Here is a 20,007-nt window from a genome sequence, read left to right on the forward strand (position 1 = left end):
CTTGTCTTCTTAAAAAAGAGTGACTGCCACTCCCCTCAACACACATACACAACCCCTCTCCAATGCACACTCACCCTGCAAAAAGGAAATCTTAATGATGCGAATGTTATAAATAGTCAAATAACATAGCTATGGGGGGTTGGAATTAGCAGAAACTGAAAATTGCAATGGCCAGTGCTGAGGCTGCTGGAGAGGCAGAAAAGACGGCATGTTAGTGCAGAATAAATAAGGCGCAATATAAAGGGAAATAGCCGAAGTTTAGTCAAGCCTTGAGGTACTCAAACCTTCATTTCAATCAGTTAAGATTTAATTAGGCAAGCCGCTGGCCTCCTTTTCCCCTCCTCCTCCTCATTATATTCCCTTTTCCAGCACCGTGTTACAATGGCCCCAAGGTTGTCAACGTTTGACCGGTTTTTCAGTGAAATAATCACGGTTTATGGCTTGAGAGCCCATAAGATTGGGGTATAAATATGGCATTATTCCATTATGAAACGAAAGTCCTAACACTGAGTGGCGCAAATATCGATTCTCTTAATTTATGGGTTGTTTTCGTAAGTAGATTTTTTTTATTCCTAATTTCCTTCGGTTATTTTGAGAGCTTAAAAAAATGGTTAGAAATATCTTGCGGGAGGCCGAGGGCAGCAAAGTGAGACATTTCACAAGAACTGTAAATAACAGAAGAGGGCTGAGGGAGAAGCAGGGGGAGAGAAGCGTGGATGCGCACACATAGTGGATTTTGTAAAATATGAAATTTCTCCGGGTTATTGATTAATGTGCATATTTCTAAAGGCACGATGCGCATTTCAAATCCATTAAATAACTTCAATATAATGTAGATGTTCTCAAGCGAGAGAGAAAAAGAGGGAGAGGGAAGGAGCGCGATCTGGAGACCCCCTCCCCACCACACCCTTGGGCGCAGTGTTATTACATGATGGCGACCCCTTCTGGGGGCCAGAGTAAATGTATTTATGGAAAGAGAGGAAGAAGAAGCGGTTTCTATGTCTTTCTCTTTGAGAGACGTCAGCGTTCATTCGTTCATTTCCATTTCTGTGTTAAAAATTGCAAATAACATTGAAGTTTATACTCAGACGTGTATATTTATGTACATATACAAATACGGATATCCTACTTTTTTTCTTCCTTTACCTCAAAAGTTTACATACTGGGATCCCACCTTGGCTATTTCAACATATGAGAGAGACCCTGACCTGCTGCCGTAAATGTGACCTCAGAGACTCTCGTTTCATATTTACTCACAGGTAAAAGGCTCCTTATGCATGTATTAGGAGAGCACGTTGATGGTAAAATCAATAAAGATGGATTGTAGGGTCAATATAATGCTTTGCACCTGGGGACTTGTTGCCCGGCTCCCATTCCTGAGTGTGTGTGTGTATGTGACAGAGAAAAAGAGAGAGAGAAATGAGCAATTCATACGCGACCATCTCTGCAAGCTCTGTGTACGCCGGTGGCTGTGCGTCTGTGTTTAAAGAAAAGAGAGGAGGTTTGAAGAGCAGGGCAGCAGGGCTGAAGTCATCCAGCCGGGGACCCGAAGGACCCTGCTAACTCTGACATCATTAATCACGGCCCACTTGAAGATTATGGCTGAAAGTATAGAATCGGTAACCATTATCGTCTCGGATGGCAGTTAAAACCTCGACAATTCAATGGCATGCAGGCATCTATACGAAAGAGAAAAAAAGAAGAAGAAAAAGGAGCGAAGACAAGTGAAGGCAAAAAGAGGAGAGGGAGTCTGGTGACACTGGGATGGAGTTCCAGGCTGTGCGTCAACGCGAGTCAACGGTGCTCCACGTAATTAGCCCAGACTGGTTTAATATGATTATAAAACATAGCGACGACAGACTCCAAGCACAGCCAACCGCAATTTATTTAATTATTATTATTATTATTATTATTATTATTAATAATAATAATTTATAATAATAATAACTTTTCACACAGAATTGATCATTGATGATTTCTTATTTTAATAGCATCACATTGTTATTGAAATAAGTAATCATTTAATTTCGTTTAAATATGAACTGAAATGCGTTTTATTGCCTTTACAATAGTGGAAAGTGGAAATGGCTTTATATTATTTAAAATATTTTCCACAAACTTTAAGACCGGATAAGTTGCTCTTATTCAAATTACAAATAGCCCAACAACTTCGGATAATCATCATTGTATCCAGTGAAAAGCGGAAAATGACGTCTTAAATTTACATTACTTTTTTTCAGTCGCAAACAACATTATTTTGGTCATTTTAAACTATATAATCGGGCGAAACTAATTATTTTAAACTATCAAGATGAGTTTACTTGCAAAAAACATGGAATGTGCATGTGCGAAAATTTTTTTCACACAACATCCACGTCAGCGTATTATTATTATTATTATTAGTCATGTTTTTCTGCACAACACTCTAATAGCAGGTGATTCAAGGACCCATTTTATGCGGTGTCTTGCATTAAAATCGGTCGCTGTGAGCATTTTCACAAGCACACAGAATACAGGGGAGACAAGAAACGCTAACTTGTTCCCTGTTAGCAGGGAAGCTTCAGTGATGAAAAGCAATAGCTGGTGTCAAGAACTTTTTTAGCACGTCACTACAGCTGGTGGGAATAAATAGTCAACTGAAGAGGAGGGGTTGCAAGCCGTGACATAAGGGTATTTGGGTATGTGGCCACAGGGAGCTTTCATATCTCCTCAACACAATAAAAGCCTTGTGTTCAACTGTCTTACAAGTTCAACTTTGTTTCACAACAAGGAGTGTAAACTGTTGTCAATATTCAGATAGCCTTCATCTACCAATAATGACAGGCAGCCGGCTTTCTATCTTATCTGTGGGTCAGGTAGCGCCATACCTGAGGGGAATAACTGCTGCGATAAAGAGTGCCTGGGCCAATAGAAAGGCTCTTGTCTGTCTGTGAGGAGTTAATGGAGAACGCCACTGGAGACAGGAAGTCCTCAGAAAGTGAAAAGCACTTTATTGCACACCTGAATGGCCTGGAATAGGGTTTCCCTCAAACCCAATGGGAAAACCACATTACAGGTCTTTACACAGGGTCATTACAACAGGGCAGTGGAGTTCAAGTGATCCATTGCATTTGAATGACAACATCACATCGCTCTATTCATTCTTCCCTCTTGTGTGACCTGATGATGATCCCTGTGGGATTGGGATGTTGTCAGTGGAGTGATGTGTTGAAGTTACAGTAGAGCATGTGCAAGATTTGGCCCATGCAAGTGTGCATAAAAACCCACTCCAGCACACATGCGGCCCTCATCCTTTGTCACTAAATGTGAGTCAAGACCGTTGAGGTGATGTGGTTTTCTTGTATCAACAGGTTCCTGGTCCCATAAGCCACAGTACACTGCAACGTGACATCATCAGGCCTCTAAAACTGAATTGCAACATCGATCCCTCTCAGGCTGACCTCCCATAAGTCAAAGGCAGACAATGTGAGACGTGTGTTTAGATGGAAGTGTATATTTACCTGCCAGTGGGAACTCAAGGACATGGTTCCAGCAAGGTTATATCCAGCCACATCGTGGAGTGTTTTGGGGTGAAAATGAGTTGTAAAAATGACAAATGGCCTACAATTCTCTAACTGAAGCAGCACTGCAGTTGGCACTGTGTTTTAAGCAAAACAGTTAATTGCTCAGCGCAGCAAAGGCTCGATGAAACACTCATAAAACATCACAAAAAAAAAGCCAGTGCCTTCTTCTGTTCTTGTCTTCACCGTGCAAACGACTGCTTCCATCCCTGCTCTTCATAATTTCCCAGCGCAAAAATATTATGTTGCCTGTGGCAACAATTCAATAAAATACCCAATCACATCTGTTCTTTCATATATTTCCCAAATTAAGCTAAGTCTGTACATAATAGAGAAGTCTTCTCATCTGTGTGCTAGGATTTCAAGCCAGGATTTACTGCAGGGTGATAAATGACAATAAGGCTTGTTTTGACAAATGCAATGCTACTTTTGAATGAGCGAGGGGTTGGCACAGTGTGCAGGGCCAGACCCACTGTTATCAGCTGGATTAGTGGCTCTGATTATGCCCTGGAAGCTTTTGCTCTCAGCACCAATCAAAACCTGCGGTCCGTGCATCCCATAATAGCCACGTTCATCCGTACAGTAGCCCCACCTCCTCCCAAGTGCACTTATTTCATAATAACAAGCTTGCCACAGCTCTCATCAGGCCATAATGCTCACAAATAGAAGACAAGGGAGAGGGTGAGCCAAGGTTGTTTTGACCGAATCATTTTTTTCTCTCCACCTCATGCAACTAACCTTTTCCCCCTGACTAGCTCTAGTCGTATTTTCCGACCACGCAGCTCTAATCTTTTAGGATGTCACTTGTGATCATACATCTACTGCTGCCTTTCTGCTGTCTGCTCCTCTTCTACCTTTCCTCTACCCTGCTGCTTTCCTCACCCCTGCTCATCGCCATGCTGGCCTGAACCTGATTTTGGGGTTGTTACCGGGCTTCCTCTGGACCCTCGCTGTGATCAGGAGATATCACAGTTTCTGGGTCACTTCTGTCACAAACCAAATGCCATTCAAGGGGGGGGGGGCTGACCTTTCTAGTGGCTGATGCTGGAGCAGGCATACTCCATGCGGGTTGTCACCCCTGTGGTTCCAACCACAAACGCACATTCGGTTGTATTCCCGTTATCTCTTTTATTCATTGCTATACATGTTAAAATAATACGCATGAATGTAGCTGGAACAAAAATAGCTGATGTATGACATCTTGGCTAAGCTCAGGACTGTGACAGGCCTAAGTGCTAGCTGCAGACACATGGTATATCAGATCTCAGTAGAAGGAACTCCAGATATGCTTCCTGGATTTATTTGAATGCAGCGGGTTATGCAGCAAGTGCCACTGTTTTCACAAATGGGAGCTTAGCTCTAAATGAAATACGTCAATCAGCAAGAAGCCAAGTCAACAGCTTTCTCTTTAAAATACTGTTGCATACCATTTCTATTGCCAAGCTGCTCATTTCAACTAAGAGCATGTTGAGTTGCTCATTTAAAGCTACTGGCCAGACCTTGGTTGCATGTGATCTTTGATTTTTGCAGGCAGTGCAGAGCTTTAAAATTTTGTTGTTGTTGTTTTTTTTTTTAAAGCTCCCGTTCGTGTCTTGTCCCATAAAGCCAATGAGTCATAGGAAACTAAATTATCCTCCCCCACCCTTCAGTGTGGATTTATTTGTCATAGTTGTTCAGTTTCCCTCAAACATACCATCTGTCCTCCATCATGTCAATCAAAAATCCACCGCGTTGCCATTTAAAATCCCCCCAACCATTTTTCTCATGATCTATTGTTGTTTTTAAATAACAGCCTCTGATTAGCGGGTAGAGCTTCCTAAAAATAAAAATGAAGTCTGTTCGCGTCTTCCTCGGCTCAGAGAAGAGAGACCGCTTTTTCCCAGTGCTGTTATTCAAGCCCTCACAACAAAAAAATAAATAAAAAATGTAAAATCTTTTTTGTTGTTGTTGTTTTCTCTTTTCTTTCTTTCCTTCTTTTTTTTTTTACATTTCATACTGGCTGTTTGGACTCTTCCTGGATATAATTTTATTTATTTCCATGCTGTGATGTCTGGCTGGCTGAGGGAGGCTGAGAGGATCCTTACTAAAAGCACTATGCTGCCTGCGGCAGAAACAGGCCAGAGCTCTCTTCACATAAATAACACAGGAGCGTGGAGAAAGTCCTTTTGGTGGTCTGCTAGAGGGATAGAACCAGCTCTTCCAGGTTCTCTCCTTTTTTCATTCTCTGTGTCTCAGTGGTCTATCTATGAGCTTGGATGAAGAAGCATAAAACAGCAGGATGTGGAAGAGATTGGTCCAAGATGTACATCTGAGTGGATAGTGGACTTCCAATAGCCTGCAGGCTGAGACCAGACAGAGTGGATGCTGTGAACTGCATCAAACTAATCTGACACATGGGAGTCCCAGATTTAAGAACTGTAACCAGTATTATAATAAGGTGTAACTAAATCACCTTACACATCATTTCTTTTTAATGTTGCAACAGCAAAAAATGATGAATAATATGATCTCAATTTTCCTCTTAAACTTTTTATTAACATGTGCATATATTGTATTCAGGTTTTTAAACTTTTGAGGTTTCCACATTTTATGGTCTTCTCATAATGCATTTAATTATTTTTTTAGTGTGTTGAGAGCATTAAGTGTGTTTTGTTAATTTATTAAAAGAAAAAAAAACATCTTTATTAGGTATTCAGATTCTTCGCTCAGTGCTTGATTAAAGCACCACTGGAAGCAACTGCAGCCACCGTTCTTCGTGGGAAAGATCCTACAAACTTGGAATCTCTTTTCTCCCTTTCTTGACAGAATTGTTTAAAGTCAATTATGTTGGGTTGGGAGTGCTGTTATGCAGCCATTTCCAGGTCTATAAATGCTCCTTTGGAGTTCAGGTGCAGACTTCACACAGTTTTCCCAAAACCACTGCTGTGTTTTTCTCTGTGCTATGCTTTGGGTCATCTTCTTGAAATGAAACCTTTGGTAACCTGAGACCCTGAGCACTCGGGATCGAGCTATATATTTCGGTTTCCCTGTTTCCCTCTATCGTGACTAGTCGCTCATAGCACAATTCCACCACTACTGTGTTTGACTGTAAGATGATATTAATGAGGTTATGCTCAGTGGCCTGTCTCCTCTATGCCATTGAGAACTGAGAACAGAAAGATCAAAATTTTTTTCATGGTCTGGAAGTCGAACTGCCTTTTGGCAAATCTGGGAACACAAAGTGTGCTGGCTTAGCCTCTGAGGGAAATGTTTGTATCCTTTGATCACTGTTTAATGCAAAAAACAAGCAATACCAGTATAAACAAGTGATGGTTTTTGCATAAATTGTTACAAATGCTGACCCTTTTACTTTTCACATGGACCACTAGCCTCTTTGAAAGCAAAACCTGCTCAAATGTGTCTAGTCAATAGCCCCTGGACTACCAGAAAACTTCCTGAACTGCTTGACTTTTACCTACAGATTCTACATATTCATATGCAGAATCTCATCCTGGTGATTATCTTTTAGAAAACTCCCAGTGGGCTGTCATGTGTCTTTTAGTGAAGCATGGATTTCATCATGCCACTCTACCACAAAGCCATAATTGATAAAGTGCTGCACTGAGAGCTGTTCTGCACTAAGCTACTCCCATCTTCAAAAAGCAAATGGGTGGAAAGGTCTGGGGAGACTGTTGGTGGTTACAAACTTCTTCCACCGAGCTCCTGGGCACTTGACATAATCATGTCAAATATTTCTATGGCAAATTGCTCTACACACTTTAGAATGTATCACCCCATTGATAATTCTTTGGATCACTTGGCTCTCACTCTGACACACACAGTCAACTGGGGGACTTTATATAAACAGGTGTGCTTTTCATTTTGGTGAATTAGAGTTCTGTGAGGCGTTAGGTGGATTCCAGTCAGGTTTAGGAGCATCTCAAAGACCCCTCATAGAGGCTGATGTATTACAGTTCCAGTTTACTATGCTAATGGAGTATTTTTGTCTTTTATTTTCACAAATTAACAAATTACTTTGAAAACTTCGTATTACCTTACCTTGGAGTACAGGAAGAAGAGACCCCCCCATCCCCTCCCCAAATAAATAAGTAACTAGTAACTATTAATTTAAATTTTAAGAAAATTTGGAAACTTACAACTTACAACTTTTTGAATAATCTATATATTGTCAATGGGTTTTTTTCCAGTGCAAAAAATAAAGAATGTGTAGTTTTGTTTTTGCTGTATGCCACTTGAGGATCAAATTTCTCCAGAACACGGGTGTTACCAGCCCCTGGAAGTGACCTCTCCAAACTGGCCTTATTTGGAGAGCACTCGAGTGCCCCATTGTTGTGACAGGAACAATGACTCTAACAGGGGTGGGAGAGAAAACACAAAATACAGACGTCTGGCTCTTAAAAATCATCAGATGGAAACTAGTTTTTCTATATTTGCACTCACATCATGGAAATCTGGTCACCTGACACTGATGCCGTGGCTCGCCTTTGAAGTCCGTTTTAAAAAAAAGCTTTATTTAGTGCACATTGTGTGCAGAACCTAATTTATAGGAGCTGACCCTGGCTACTCTTTTGTGCAACAACCACCTTGGAAAACAATGGCAGGAAGGCTTGAAACTTGAGAGGAACTGAATCTGCTCTTTTCAATTTTTTTTCTGCTCTTATTGAATGGAGAATTTTCCCTCCCCGAGTAAAATAGCTCTGTTTTTTTTGTCCAACAGGAGCCATAAAGTGATGTCTAAGCATACCATGACCAGGCATTCGCGCCGAGTTTAACTGGACACATGGGGACAGTTGTTTTGTACCACAGTGTGCAGAGAGGCGGGGGGGCACAGAGGAAGCCATGGACGCCTGGCGACCCAGTGGTGACCCAGTGGCCTCCTCATGGAGGGGATCAGGGCCTAGATAGGGAGTCGGCTTAAGGTTAGAGGTTTAAGGGTAACAAATCAAGCAGCACTTTAATGGTATTTAACCCCTACATACCATATCTCTCCAACTGTTTGAACAGTGCATAAATGCAGGCCAAACATAGGAACACATTTTTGTTTCATATGGGGAAGTTGTCTTAAATAACAGAAAATGAGGCGGTCGGATTTGGTGATTAATAGACTGAAGACAAAAGCTTTCCACTAACTTTGCACCTGAGGTCTGTTTTGACTCATTTCTATGCACAAGAACACGTGAAGCCTGCAGTTTGAAAGCACACTATGAACAAAAATAGTTCTTTGTGAGTGTACTTTCTGAGGAGACAGCATGTTCTTCACCCTTTCACTTTCTTTCCTCTTATCGTTTTGTGTGCCATAAAGAAAGGGGCAGGACAGGGATCCCCTATAGGCAGTGCATATCTGCCTCTAAAGCCATCACTCAACTTTATGTTCACTTCTGGTTCTCCTAGCCCGGCTGTGTTTCTTCCATTAGTATCCACTCATAAAATGTACCACGGTTATAAAGATGTGCAATAGACGACTACTAGACAGTCACTTACCTTTACATGGTAATCAGGTGTTTCTACGTACCTGTCTTTTACCTCACTTGCCTAAACGTGCCTGATATATAAAGTTTATGATTTTGACAGTAACGTGGGAACATATTAAAAATAGTTTACACAACACATTTATTAATATTTACATGTACAAAATAACACATGGAAGTACAGTAGTTTTACTTTAAATTGTTACAGGTTAAATGTGGGACAGAATGCAACAAATGCTGATTCTAATAGTCTTTTTATTTCTTTTTTATTACTGTGAAACAAGTAAAAAAGCTCCTGGTTTTGATATTTTACTAAGTAAACACACTGGTCAAGCAAACGTAGGTTCACAAATGCGAGGATAAGCTCTTCACTTATTTTATATCCTTTTAAAGTGAATACTGTTAGGCTACCACATTACTCCCAATTTCAATATGGCTTTGCTTTAGGCAAACTGTCACGGCTATGCTCATTATTTTATGACATTATGCAGTGAAAAATTATTAATATATTCAACGTAAAAAAATAGAAAATTATTCAATTTTGTTCACACCTATTGGAAATTCTATCAATAACTTTAACTCTACAGTAAACATGAAGCCAACAAATGTAAAAAAAAAAAAAATTCCTTTTTTGTAAATGTATCAAAATTTGCGCTTAATTAGGTTAGTGGAACTTTGAATTTGAATATTAGTTGCGCAGTTAAGAAATAAACACTGACAGCAGCATGAACAGTTCTGTCAAGCATATGTGCTAACAAAAAAAAAAGATTTTATAATGTGAAAAGGGTCACTGAGGGGCCAACCTTAATCAGAAACTATCCTGTTTATCCCGCTGGAGAGTGACTGAGAGGGCACTGAGTGACGCAGGTGAGAGACAGGCGTCACCCAGCCCCTAGACCGCACCTCTCTTATCTGCCTATGGAACGGAGGAGGAAGGAGTGACAAAGGCCAGGGCCTGAGCGTGATAAGGAAGGCCCTTATGTCCTGCTTCGGCCCTGGCTTGCACCGTAGCCTCCAGTGCAAGAGGCCATCCAAGGGCCAGGTGTTGACCACGACCAGAGCAGCCTCCCAGATCATGTTTTTCATTTACAGGTATGACTATGAGTGACGTCAGATATATAGAGAATGCTGGTGTGCATTTACATGCGGCCGCTTTGGAGCAGTGAATGAGAGGAAGAAAGGGAGAGAGAGAGCGAGAGAGAGAGAATGAGGGTCAGGTGAAGTTCAGGGCAGATTTTTTGCCAGTAGTCTCACACTGCAGGAAAGCCAAATTGCTTCCGGATCTAGGTATCCACCCCTGCAAAATTCAGTGTTCGTACCCTTCCCACCTCCTTGTTGTCATCCCTCTTTCCTCCCATTCATTCTTTCATCTGTACTTTGGTTTTATTCTTGCTTCTGATCTTTTCTCATTCTTTGTCTTTATTCTGGCTCTCAGGTGATCGGTCTTGTTGCGTGGCATGGCACAGGGTGACAATGTCTGTAGGGAAGCAGTCTTTGAGTAGGATACCTCTGTCTCTCTGGCAATCCAGCTCTCCAATAAAGCCATACCAGTAGATCACAAGGCCTGGACCAAACCTGCAGTGCACAAAAACAAAACAGACTGTTAGTACATTACCGCTGCTGTTTTCAAGAGTTCTCAGTGTGCAAATACTGAGATAGACTTTCAAATTCATATCTGAAAATGCTATTGACTTTGGATAGGAAATACAGAAAACATCAGGAATAGGTTAGTAAAGAGATAGAAAGATGGGACACTAGTGAGATGGATCTATGAGCGATAAGATGGCTTAGGTATTTTTCCTTTGATCACATCCAGGAAACTTGTGCTGAATCAAACAAAAACACCGCCAGGAAGATAAAGATCTTTCTGACAGGGTGATACACACTCAATCACATTACAATGGCAGTGAAATAACAATAATCTATCTATAACAAAGCACTACACCAAGGCCTCCGGATCCTGACATCAGAAGCCTTTGGTGCATAAGAGAGCATGCAGAGTTCAACACACTGCATATGGTGGTTAAGGTTAGCTAGTCAAACAGTGTCCAGCTGTTTCATTTACCTTCATTTTGAGGGGGAAAGCAATCTGCACTGCGGCAATAAAGATTGACTTTCCAAGCAAATGTGAGCTCAAATTAGGAGTGTTTAGATATAGGATGTTTTTGTTTATTTCCTTGTAGAACCTGTAGCAACTGTATCCCTAAAGATGTGCTGAAAGATGCAGTAACGCTTTAAACAGAGGAACTCGTCACTTGGAATGTGCAACTACATTTTATTATTTCTTTTCAAAAAGGAAATAAAGCAGCTTTCAAGATATTTATTAACCCCCAATGAGCCACCAGTGGCCCCTCTCTTCTTTGAACCTTAGCTGCCACGCATAAAGACGTGTCACAGTTGAACTCTTGAGTGGAGAGCACTGTAGCTGCTAGATGCTAGAGCAGATTCAGGGGGCTGACAGTACTGCTCTTCATCCTTGGACAGTTAACGCTGTTGTGGGGCCTCTGGAGGCCAAGACAGGAAGCTAGCTAAAGGGCCACAGAGAGCAGTACAAGTTCAGCTTCAAGGTAAAGTTCATAAAATCTTTTGACATTTTGGTTAGACTATAAGAACTATTATAGATGCTGTATTTACAGAAATCTTTAGTTTGCAATTTAAGAATTTACTGTAAACACACAGATTGCATTGTGACCACAGAAACAATAAATTCTCAGCCTTTGTTCTTTTTCCAGCTGTTACATATGTCTTGTTATAATGACTGGTCTCGAGGCAGTGCGCATGCTACATACAGTTCCCGTGTGCAGACAGACGCATGTACATGAAGATATGTGCACCTCCTTCTAAGCGGCCCTCGCAGTAGTGTACATGCTCCTACACCCCATCCCTGCATTCTGCGTTTTACAGCGCGTGATTTACGGTGCTGTATCTGTGAGCAAACAGGCCAAAGCCAACAGCCCCGAAGAAAGCCTGCAGATGCACGCTCTAAGTTCACCACAGTGTCACACACGTAGCTCACCCTCTCAACACTGCACAAAACTCAAACCCTCAAATTCTCGCCATTTCCACGCTCCACTGCTGCACATGGCCGTCAACTCTTAATATGGAAATGTTTTGGAAACAAAACCTAAACATTTACATTAGGTGGCTTCAGAAAAGGGCTTATGTGCTTCTTTTTATTCTGCCGCCGTTCTCTTTGTATTTCCTGTGTTCTGGATGTATGCGTGTGTTTGGGGAGGGTGAGAAGCGTAGAACGGGCAGACTGGTCGGCACACACTGGAAAGAGGCAACCTTCTGAAAAGGTTAAAACTGCACATCAACAGATAAGGCAGCCGTGCACGATTCATCATGTCCCAGGTCTGTCAAGGGAGGCTGAGTACAAATTGAAACAAGCAAAATTATAAACACTGGGGAGCCATGTCACCAAGGCCTTTCCATACCGTAAAGAAAATAAATGGAGTTTGAATCCTTCTCAGGATTAATACAAGTCAATACTACTGGGACCTTGAGGTAAAAATCTTGGACTGGGAATAGTAACAATAACACTGAAGGGGGAAGGGAACGGTCAGGGGGTCAAGACTAAGTCTGATGGTTCCAGCATGATTTTCTTGTGAAAAAGTCTAAAACTAAGTAGAAAGCAAGTAAAAATACACAGCAGGGTGCTTTAGGCACTACTACTGCGCATATATATATATACATACTTCCTCTGAAGTTTGTGTGTTGGAACGCCGGAGGAAGTGAGTGGAAGTTCAGTTTAAATTTGTAGGCAAATTATGGTTTATTATGTGGGCTGGCTCATTTTAAGCTGGCATGTGCTTATTACGCACACCACCTCGAAGTCAGAGTCAACCATCTTCCAATAAACACCTCGCTATGTAACGAGTTGGTGAAATTGTTTGTGAAATGTAGCTAATTTCAGCAAGAGGGCCACTTGACGAGCCTGGGCGTGGATTGCGGGCTGCCAGCCGTGCTTTCGTTAGTGTTAATGAGCTGCTGGTGGTCGCATTTTAAAGCAGGTGCCAAGCAGCTTACTACAACAGCTTAATGAGAGCGAGGCAGTAAGAAATAGAAAAAAAAACATGAATGGAGAAGAGGGAGTGTTATTAGTATCTGCCTGTGCACACACAACATGCCATGAAGCCAGCAATACGGAATATAATAAACACATGCGTAAAAATATACCAACTCTACCCTTCAAATAATTTGCAGACTTATTTCTTGATTTTAGTTCTTGCTTTTCTCATTTTGGGGGAGAAATGAAAGCATGGCTGAAAGCCCGTAATCCATGCATGGGAGGTCAGGTAGTGTAATCTTTTCAAAAATCTCTGAGTTGAACATTTCTGCTCAACACGCAGATCAAGGTTAACTTCCTTTGCTACATTTGGTGGAAAAAAAAGAAGAAGCTTCAAGCACAACTCGGGTTCAATCACTTTTTCCAAAGTACATTACATGACATGACAAATTATCAATAAAATTGAGATGAATTTATGCTCGACTTTAAAATGCCCTCACTTCATTTTACACACCGCACAGGTCCACTTTAAACAAACACCCCAGCAATGATTTAGACAGTGCAAGCCTTCACCTGAGGGTGAAGTCTATGTCTCTGAGGTCTCTCCACAAAGACCTCTTTGTTTTCAGCATCCATACATCAGGTCACAAGGTAGGCAGCTAAAGCACTGCCAAACATTAGTGTTAGTCAGTCTTTTCTCAGTTTTCCCAAATGCCGTAATGGAACCCGCTCAACTTCTTTTAAGACAAAAAGCATTCAGACTGATTGTGAGAGAAGTACAGAGGCATAAAAATGTCTGTGTTGAAGTCTGACGAACTGCGTATGTAGTAAAAGACAGAGAATAAATGTGTAAAAGTAAGACTATTCTTTTGAGATCCCTTTGATAGATGTTCACCTATCAAAGAGTTATAAGAGTTTTCTTTATAAAAACAAAAACAAAAAAAGGTTAGATACTGGTGTTGTGATGTGTTATTATTTGCGAAAATTTACAGGGACGGCAGTGACCCAGAGCCTGCATGTCAGCAGGTGATACAGTTTTGCATGAATACTGTACCCAGCTTGTGTATTTTAATGACTTTGTAGTGCATTTTGCTGCAATTCAGCCAGACTGATGATGAAGACACCCCTGACAAGTAAAACTGCTGTGCACAAGTAGGATATTTTAAGGCTGGTTCTACCCAGAGGGGCGTCCTCGAACAGGGAGGTAAATAATCCCTTGCTACAAACTATACATCCGACTGTCCATAAATAACAGGAACTGAATGGAAGAGTTAACCTCCCACAGACAAGTTATTAACATGACCATAGCTAAGAATAGAAAACATTGTTTTGGTTTTTTTTACTTTCTCCACCCCCTACTTTGTCTCATTGAGCGGTGAAAAAAAACTTAATTCAACTTAGGTACTTAAAACACAATTATAAAGCAACCGCAGCACACGATTGTACATTATTATCACCAAAACCTACGCAAGCGTCGTAATTAAGGAGGAACAGAGAAGAATGCGGTTAATCTTTGTCACCAGTGAAGAGCATGTCATATTCATATGCATATGTAGTTTTTAAGCTAGAGGTGTGGAGGTGGAATGTGTAAGTATGAGAGTATGAGAGATGTGGGAGGTCAGGTCGACTCAGTGTGTTGTCAGTTTTATGTTGTAGTAGGAGATAATTTATGCTCACTAATGCAAGATAACAATACCAAAACAGAGACAAGAGGATTCCAGAGCTTTACTTGGTAAACACAGCAACCACTTCTGGAGCAGGATGTAGCCTGTGCCCTTTAAGGGATCACGAAATTAGTTGATGGTCAACCCGATTCAGCTTTAGCAACATTTCAGTCCCGTCCTACAAATGCAAAAGGTGAACTTTGTGCTCATTAACTATAAATGTAAAATAGGGAAAATAATATACTAATATTTTATATTTTCAATTCACCAATAATGCTACTAAAAGATTATATGGACAAATGGTTCAGCAATTTGAGAACAAAGTGTAATACTGCAAAGAATTTGGGAATTTAAAGATTCTGGAGAGATTTGTGCACACAAAAAACTAAGGTTAGAGCTTTTTCTATATGATAAATAGAGAAAACTGCTTATTTTTAAACATATGCATCCATAATTGTAAAATGTTTTTTTTTCTCCCGTTAATTATTTGATCAGTTATCACTTTCTGGCTTCAAATTTCCCACAAGCTCCTATCACTTCAGCTACTTTCTCACAATAACCAAAACCTTATCACCGTACAGATACACAATCTGACATCCGACTGATACCTTGACTAACACATGATTATGTGAATGAGCAAATAAGCATTAACCTTATATTTATTTGCTGGCTCAATAGTAACTTACAGATATCCAACTTAATTACATTTGGTCCCAGTTAGAAACCATTCGCTCAATATCATGCTTCCAAAACATCCTCCAGCTGAAGGGAGGAGACTTAATCAGTGTTTTGAACTCGTTAAGTCCCTTAACTGAGCATGTCGCCTACCACATTAGCAACACATATCTGAGAAACAAGTGTGCACTGTGTGTGTAATGTGTGCGGGTTCCCTCTCAGATCTACGGTGTCACGGTCCAACACGCTTTGACACACTCTGGTCTGTATTGGATGTGAAGCAAAACTAAACAAGGTGTGGTCTGGCTCTAGATTTGTCTTTCCAGTGTTCAGAATTTGGCCCAAGCAGCGCAGAGTACACTACATACAACAAAGCGGCCTAATGACGACAGCTCTGTGGTGGCACCATAATCATAAAAAAAAAACCCAAAACTTGTCCTTCAGACAAAAGTGTCCTGTGTGTTAGTGTTTTGCAAAAAGGATTGTTTTGAACAGGCTTGTTAACATAAATGCAAGAAAAATAAATGTCCGTCTCGGTCTCTCCGGCTTTTAAAGGGTTAACGTCCAGGAACTAAGAGCACACCTGATCTTTTTTTTTTGTTCGCAGATATCGACTCCTCACACTCCTTAATGACACTGTACATCATGAAAATGGCTTGATCTCTTCAGTTATGACACACTGAGTAGATATTCATTAACAGTTAATGCTGATATTAATGAATTCTTTCATGGTGATGACAGCACATAGTGTCTCTACCATATTGAACTGAAATCTTGAGCGGGTAGTAATTTTGTCTGGGAATCTTGATTTATGTAAATACATTTTAAATGTAGTTATAAGAACAAACAAAATAGCGGCGCTCGGGGATGAATATACTTAATGTTTTAGCAAACATTGAGTATATATAGTTTCAGGTACAAGCTGTCATCTGGAATGCCAGTGAAGCTGATGCCGGCTTATAGCTAGAATAAGTTTGTTTTACCTTTTAACAAAGGGTATACTTATCAGTGAGTGCCAGTATTTTGTTTGTTATCGGTTTTAATCGAGTTCCTATACATGTTTAAGATAATCTAAGTAAAAATATGATTTAAAAAAATAAACATCTGAGGTTTTCCCTTTTTTTAGATAATGCTCCAAGTTCTAAAAACTAAACATTGACCATAGTGCTAATTTGGAGATCAGTTGAAAGCCCCTCGGGCCTTTGATGAGTCCTCGTGTCTATGAGTTCTGCCTAGAGACAAGAAGCTCCCCATGGTAGTGGGCAAGAAGGCTGGGGGCTGGGAGGCTGTGCAGACAGAGAAAACCACATTGTCAAGGGGATACATGCTCCTTTAACCTGTTATTGTGAACTCCCAGCAGCCCTGGCCGATAATTGCCACCTGTCCCTGGGGAAACAGTCAAAGACAAGCATTGGGACAGGCATTTTTCTTTGACCATTGCTCCTTATGCCACACAGATCTGGACCTAATCCTGCCTTTAACCCCTGTAGCTAATGTGTCTTCAATTTAGGATGATCCCCCACTACAGGCACAGCCCCTAATCAACAACATTTTGTACTGTAACCCTATCCACCCTTGCTAGGGCAACATCAGTCTGAACGAGCGCCGGCACATCTAATGCATCCAGCGGAGGAACAATGTCATGCGTGTGTACTTATGGATATCATGTTTGCATATGAGGTCATGGGATGTGTGCCATGCACTCAGCTGTTTTTTAATCGACATAAGCTGTTGAAATAAAACATTTAATATCCACATGCAACTGTACTTAAAACCACAGAAACACAAACAAGTTGCATGAAATATATAATATGTAAGCCACAAGTATATTTTTTAAATGAGACTTTGTAAATTCGTATGGCTGCTCCTCATTGTTCTTCCATTCTGAAAAAGCCATGCTATCCATTGGCCCAAGGTCTCCATCAGGTTCAAGAATAAGTACTTCATTGTAAGTTCTGTTACCAGTTCAGTGAATCAAAAGTCATGGAAAGGCAGGTGCGAATGTTTGTTGTGTAGGCCTCTTGGCCTCTGCGTCCATGAGTACAACCCTGCCCCAAAATTAGAGTGTGGTCTCTAATGTCTCCCTGTGAGAGAAAGAGGCCTGGCTTTCGTCCAAGTCAGCACCTTTGGAAGTGCAGTCGTGTTACCACCACTAAATCAACATGTCAGCGCCCAGCCCAGTGAACTTCTTCACCCAAACTCCACTGCTTACAGCGACCCCACACACTAATGAATTGGTGTGAATGCCTATCTGTCTGCTAAAATGAAATGGGGGAAAGGAGATATGAGGAGTACAAGGGTGGGAAAAAAGTAGATTTGTCTTTCAGGTGTTACAAAAAATATTTGCAGTTAGGAAAAATGATTATCACTGTCCTGTTACTCAATCAGAAAACTACTGTAGCAAACCAGCCAGCGCCGGGTTACCGTAGCCTCCGCATCAACCTTGGCTTCTGTGTCCAAAATGGAACTGTCCCACTTTAGGGGGGGCAAGTGTGGAGAGGGATGCAGGCGAAGGGCCACAGAAATCTGTGTGCTTACTCGGCAGTCTGTTTACATTCCTGAGGGTAATTTTAGCCCCTGGGGGGAGTAAAGCAGGGGGGGCCGACATGTTGTTGGGGCTTGTCAGTGTTCCACGGGCCAGTCGGCACAGTGGCGGCACCTGGACATCTGGGTGGTAAATATACATATACACACAGATATACCTCCTGCAGAAAAACCACTGGATACCTGCTTGCATCACTTATCAAGGTTAAGGTTATTATTAGGGAATTCTAAAGGTGAAGTTGCATTTTCCACACAATATCAATAGCTGCTTTGTAAAATGATTAAACAGAGCTACGCGATATCAACGAGGCCTTCTGAAAACCACAGGACTAGCCAACAGGCCCAACACAGCAGAGTGCCATTAGTTTTGGACAACACAGGATATCCCCAGTGTTTGTACTGACAATCTGGGGTGCAAATCTAATTTCACTGTAGTTTTAAAAAATTTGCTAAGCAAACAAAACAATAATCCTAGCTCAAGAATAGCTTAGGGCTTCTGTGTGCCTGTCGGGATTTGTCTTTTTATTACTCCCAGCCCACAGTGTCCCTTCAAAGTGAAAGAAAGCAAAAAGTCCATGTGTTTGCTGTGTTTGTGTGTGAATGCAATTGTAAGAGTAGGACAGGGAGATACAGAGAAGGAGGGAGGGAAAGAGAGACTCTGAGCTTATCGAAACTAATTAGGCAAGGGATCAGGATGGAAGTTAAATACTGGGCTACATGTAATGAAAGAAGCAGAGTGGGGGACATCTAGGGGTCAAGCCCACACCAAACAGTGGTCCTCAGGCAATCTGGTATTGATTTTCACTCGTTTGGGGATGAATGTGGATGGGAGGGAGGGAGACGAGGAGAGGCAGTAGGGCAGTCTAAGGGTCTCGTGAGTTGTCAACTTGACAGTTTAACCCCTTTTGGAGAAGAACAAACAAACAGAGGGATCTCTTGGGCTGACAGTGTTGATCTGTCATAGCGATGACACTGCAAAGCCCCACAGAATGGCCACACAGGAGAGGCGAGTGAGGAGGAAAAAAGGAGGGAGGGTGAGCTGATACAGATATGCACAGGCACATTCCTTAAGACTCAGAAGATAGGACTATGCTCCGCTCACCTTAAAATAAAAATTCAGGAGGACAAAAAAAGGACCATTCAACTGAGTCTTTAGTCTGGGTTTAATTTAATGTTATGAAAATCAAAAATAAATACAGTAACTTATCAACTAAATACTTCTGTGTATGGTTTTTCTTATAAACCTGTTTATGTTATGATGGCAGACATTAGATCAGACCAAAGTGGAACTTCAGGACCTATTTTGATCATTTTCCATGTCAAAAAGTATGGGTATCCCTGATATAGCAGTACTGGTAATGGTCCACAATCACACAGACACTCAGATGTCAGTGCTCGTCTCTTGTCAGTCTGTGAAGGCCATCACCCTCAAGCACCTTCCTTCTCATGTCCTTAAACACTCGAAGACCCTTCCACTCTTTCCCTCAGACTACCTCATCGTTTTGTCACATTGCCAAAGGGGACTCCATTACCCTAGCTAACTCTCACTTATACTTAACACACACACACACACACACACACACACACACACACACAAAGGATAGTCACAACTAATGCTGCCCACATCAAATTAGAGAGGCCCCTATTGTCCCTATTACGGCCCGGCAATGCTCCATCATCACGGATGCTACGGGGTCCCTCACTTGTCAGAAGTTGTCAGACAGATAGGGAGACTGGATACACACAGCTGACAGGTAATCTTAATGTCTTCAATTAGCCCAATTAGGCCTGTCATAAACAATTCGATAAGTGTTCAACCAACGCAAACAGATAAACGCACGCACAAGCGCACCAAAGTACACACGCTCACACACCAAGGTCTGCAGGGTATTAATGAGAAGGGTAATGGGTATATCAGTGGACGGTTGACTTGTCTTTTGTTTCAAAGAGGGGTGTGTCCCCATCCTTTGCTCTCAGCTGTGCACTGCTGGCTGCTACCTGGTCAGTTCAAATTGTACCATCTCCTTTCATTAGCACATCGCCGACTGAGAATCTGAAAGGCCGTGACAAAATTCATTTGAGACGAG

General features: G+C 41.4%; 1 protein-coding gene across 4 annotated transcripts in view; it reads right to left on the reverse strand.

Moving 5' to 3' along the window:
- Positions 1 to 9,162: 9,162 nt before the first annotated feature.
- The window catches only part of cdin1 (CDAN1 interacting nuclease 1), a 51,038-nt gene continuing 40,193 nt past the window's right edge, over positions 9,163 to 20,007 (reverse strand). For all 4 annotated transcript variants that reach the window (XM_082516463.1, XM_082516461.1, XM_082516462.1 and 1 more), the window contains one exon: positions 9,163 to 10,603. In XM_082516463.1, coding sequence (XP_082372589.1) covers positions 10,435 to 10,603 — 169 coding nt within the window. In that variant the 3' untranslated portion in view covers positions 9,163 to 10,434. The remainder of the gene's footprint in view (positions 10,604 to 20,007) is intronic.

This window comes from Aulonocara stuartgranti, assembly GCF_965226115.1.
Source record: "Aulonocara stuartgranti genome assembly, chromosome: 19".
NCBI classification, from domain to species: Eukaryota; Metazoa; Chordata; class Actinopteri; order Cichliformes; family Cichlidae; genus Aulonocara; species Aulonocara stuartgranti.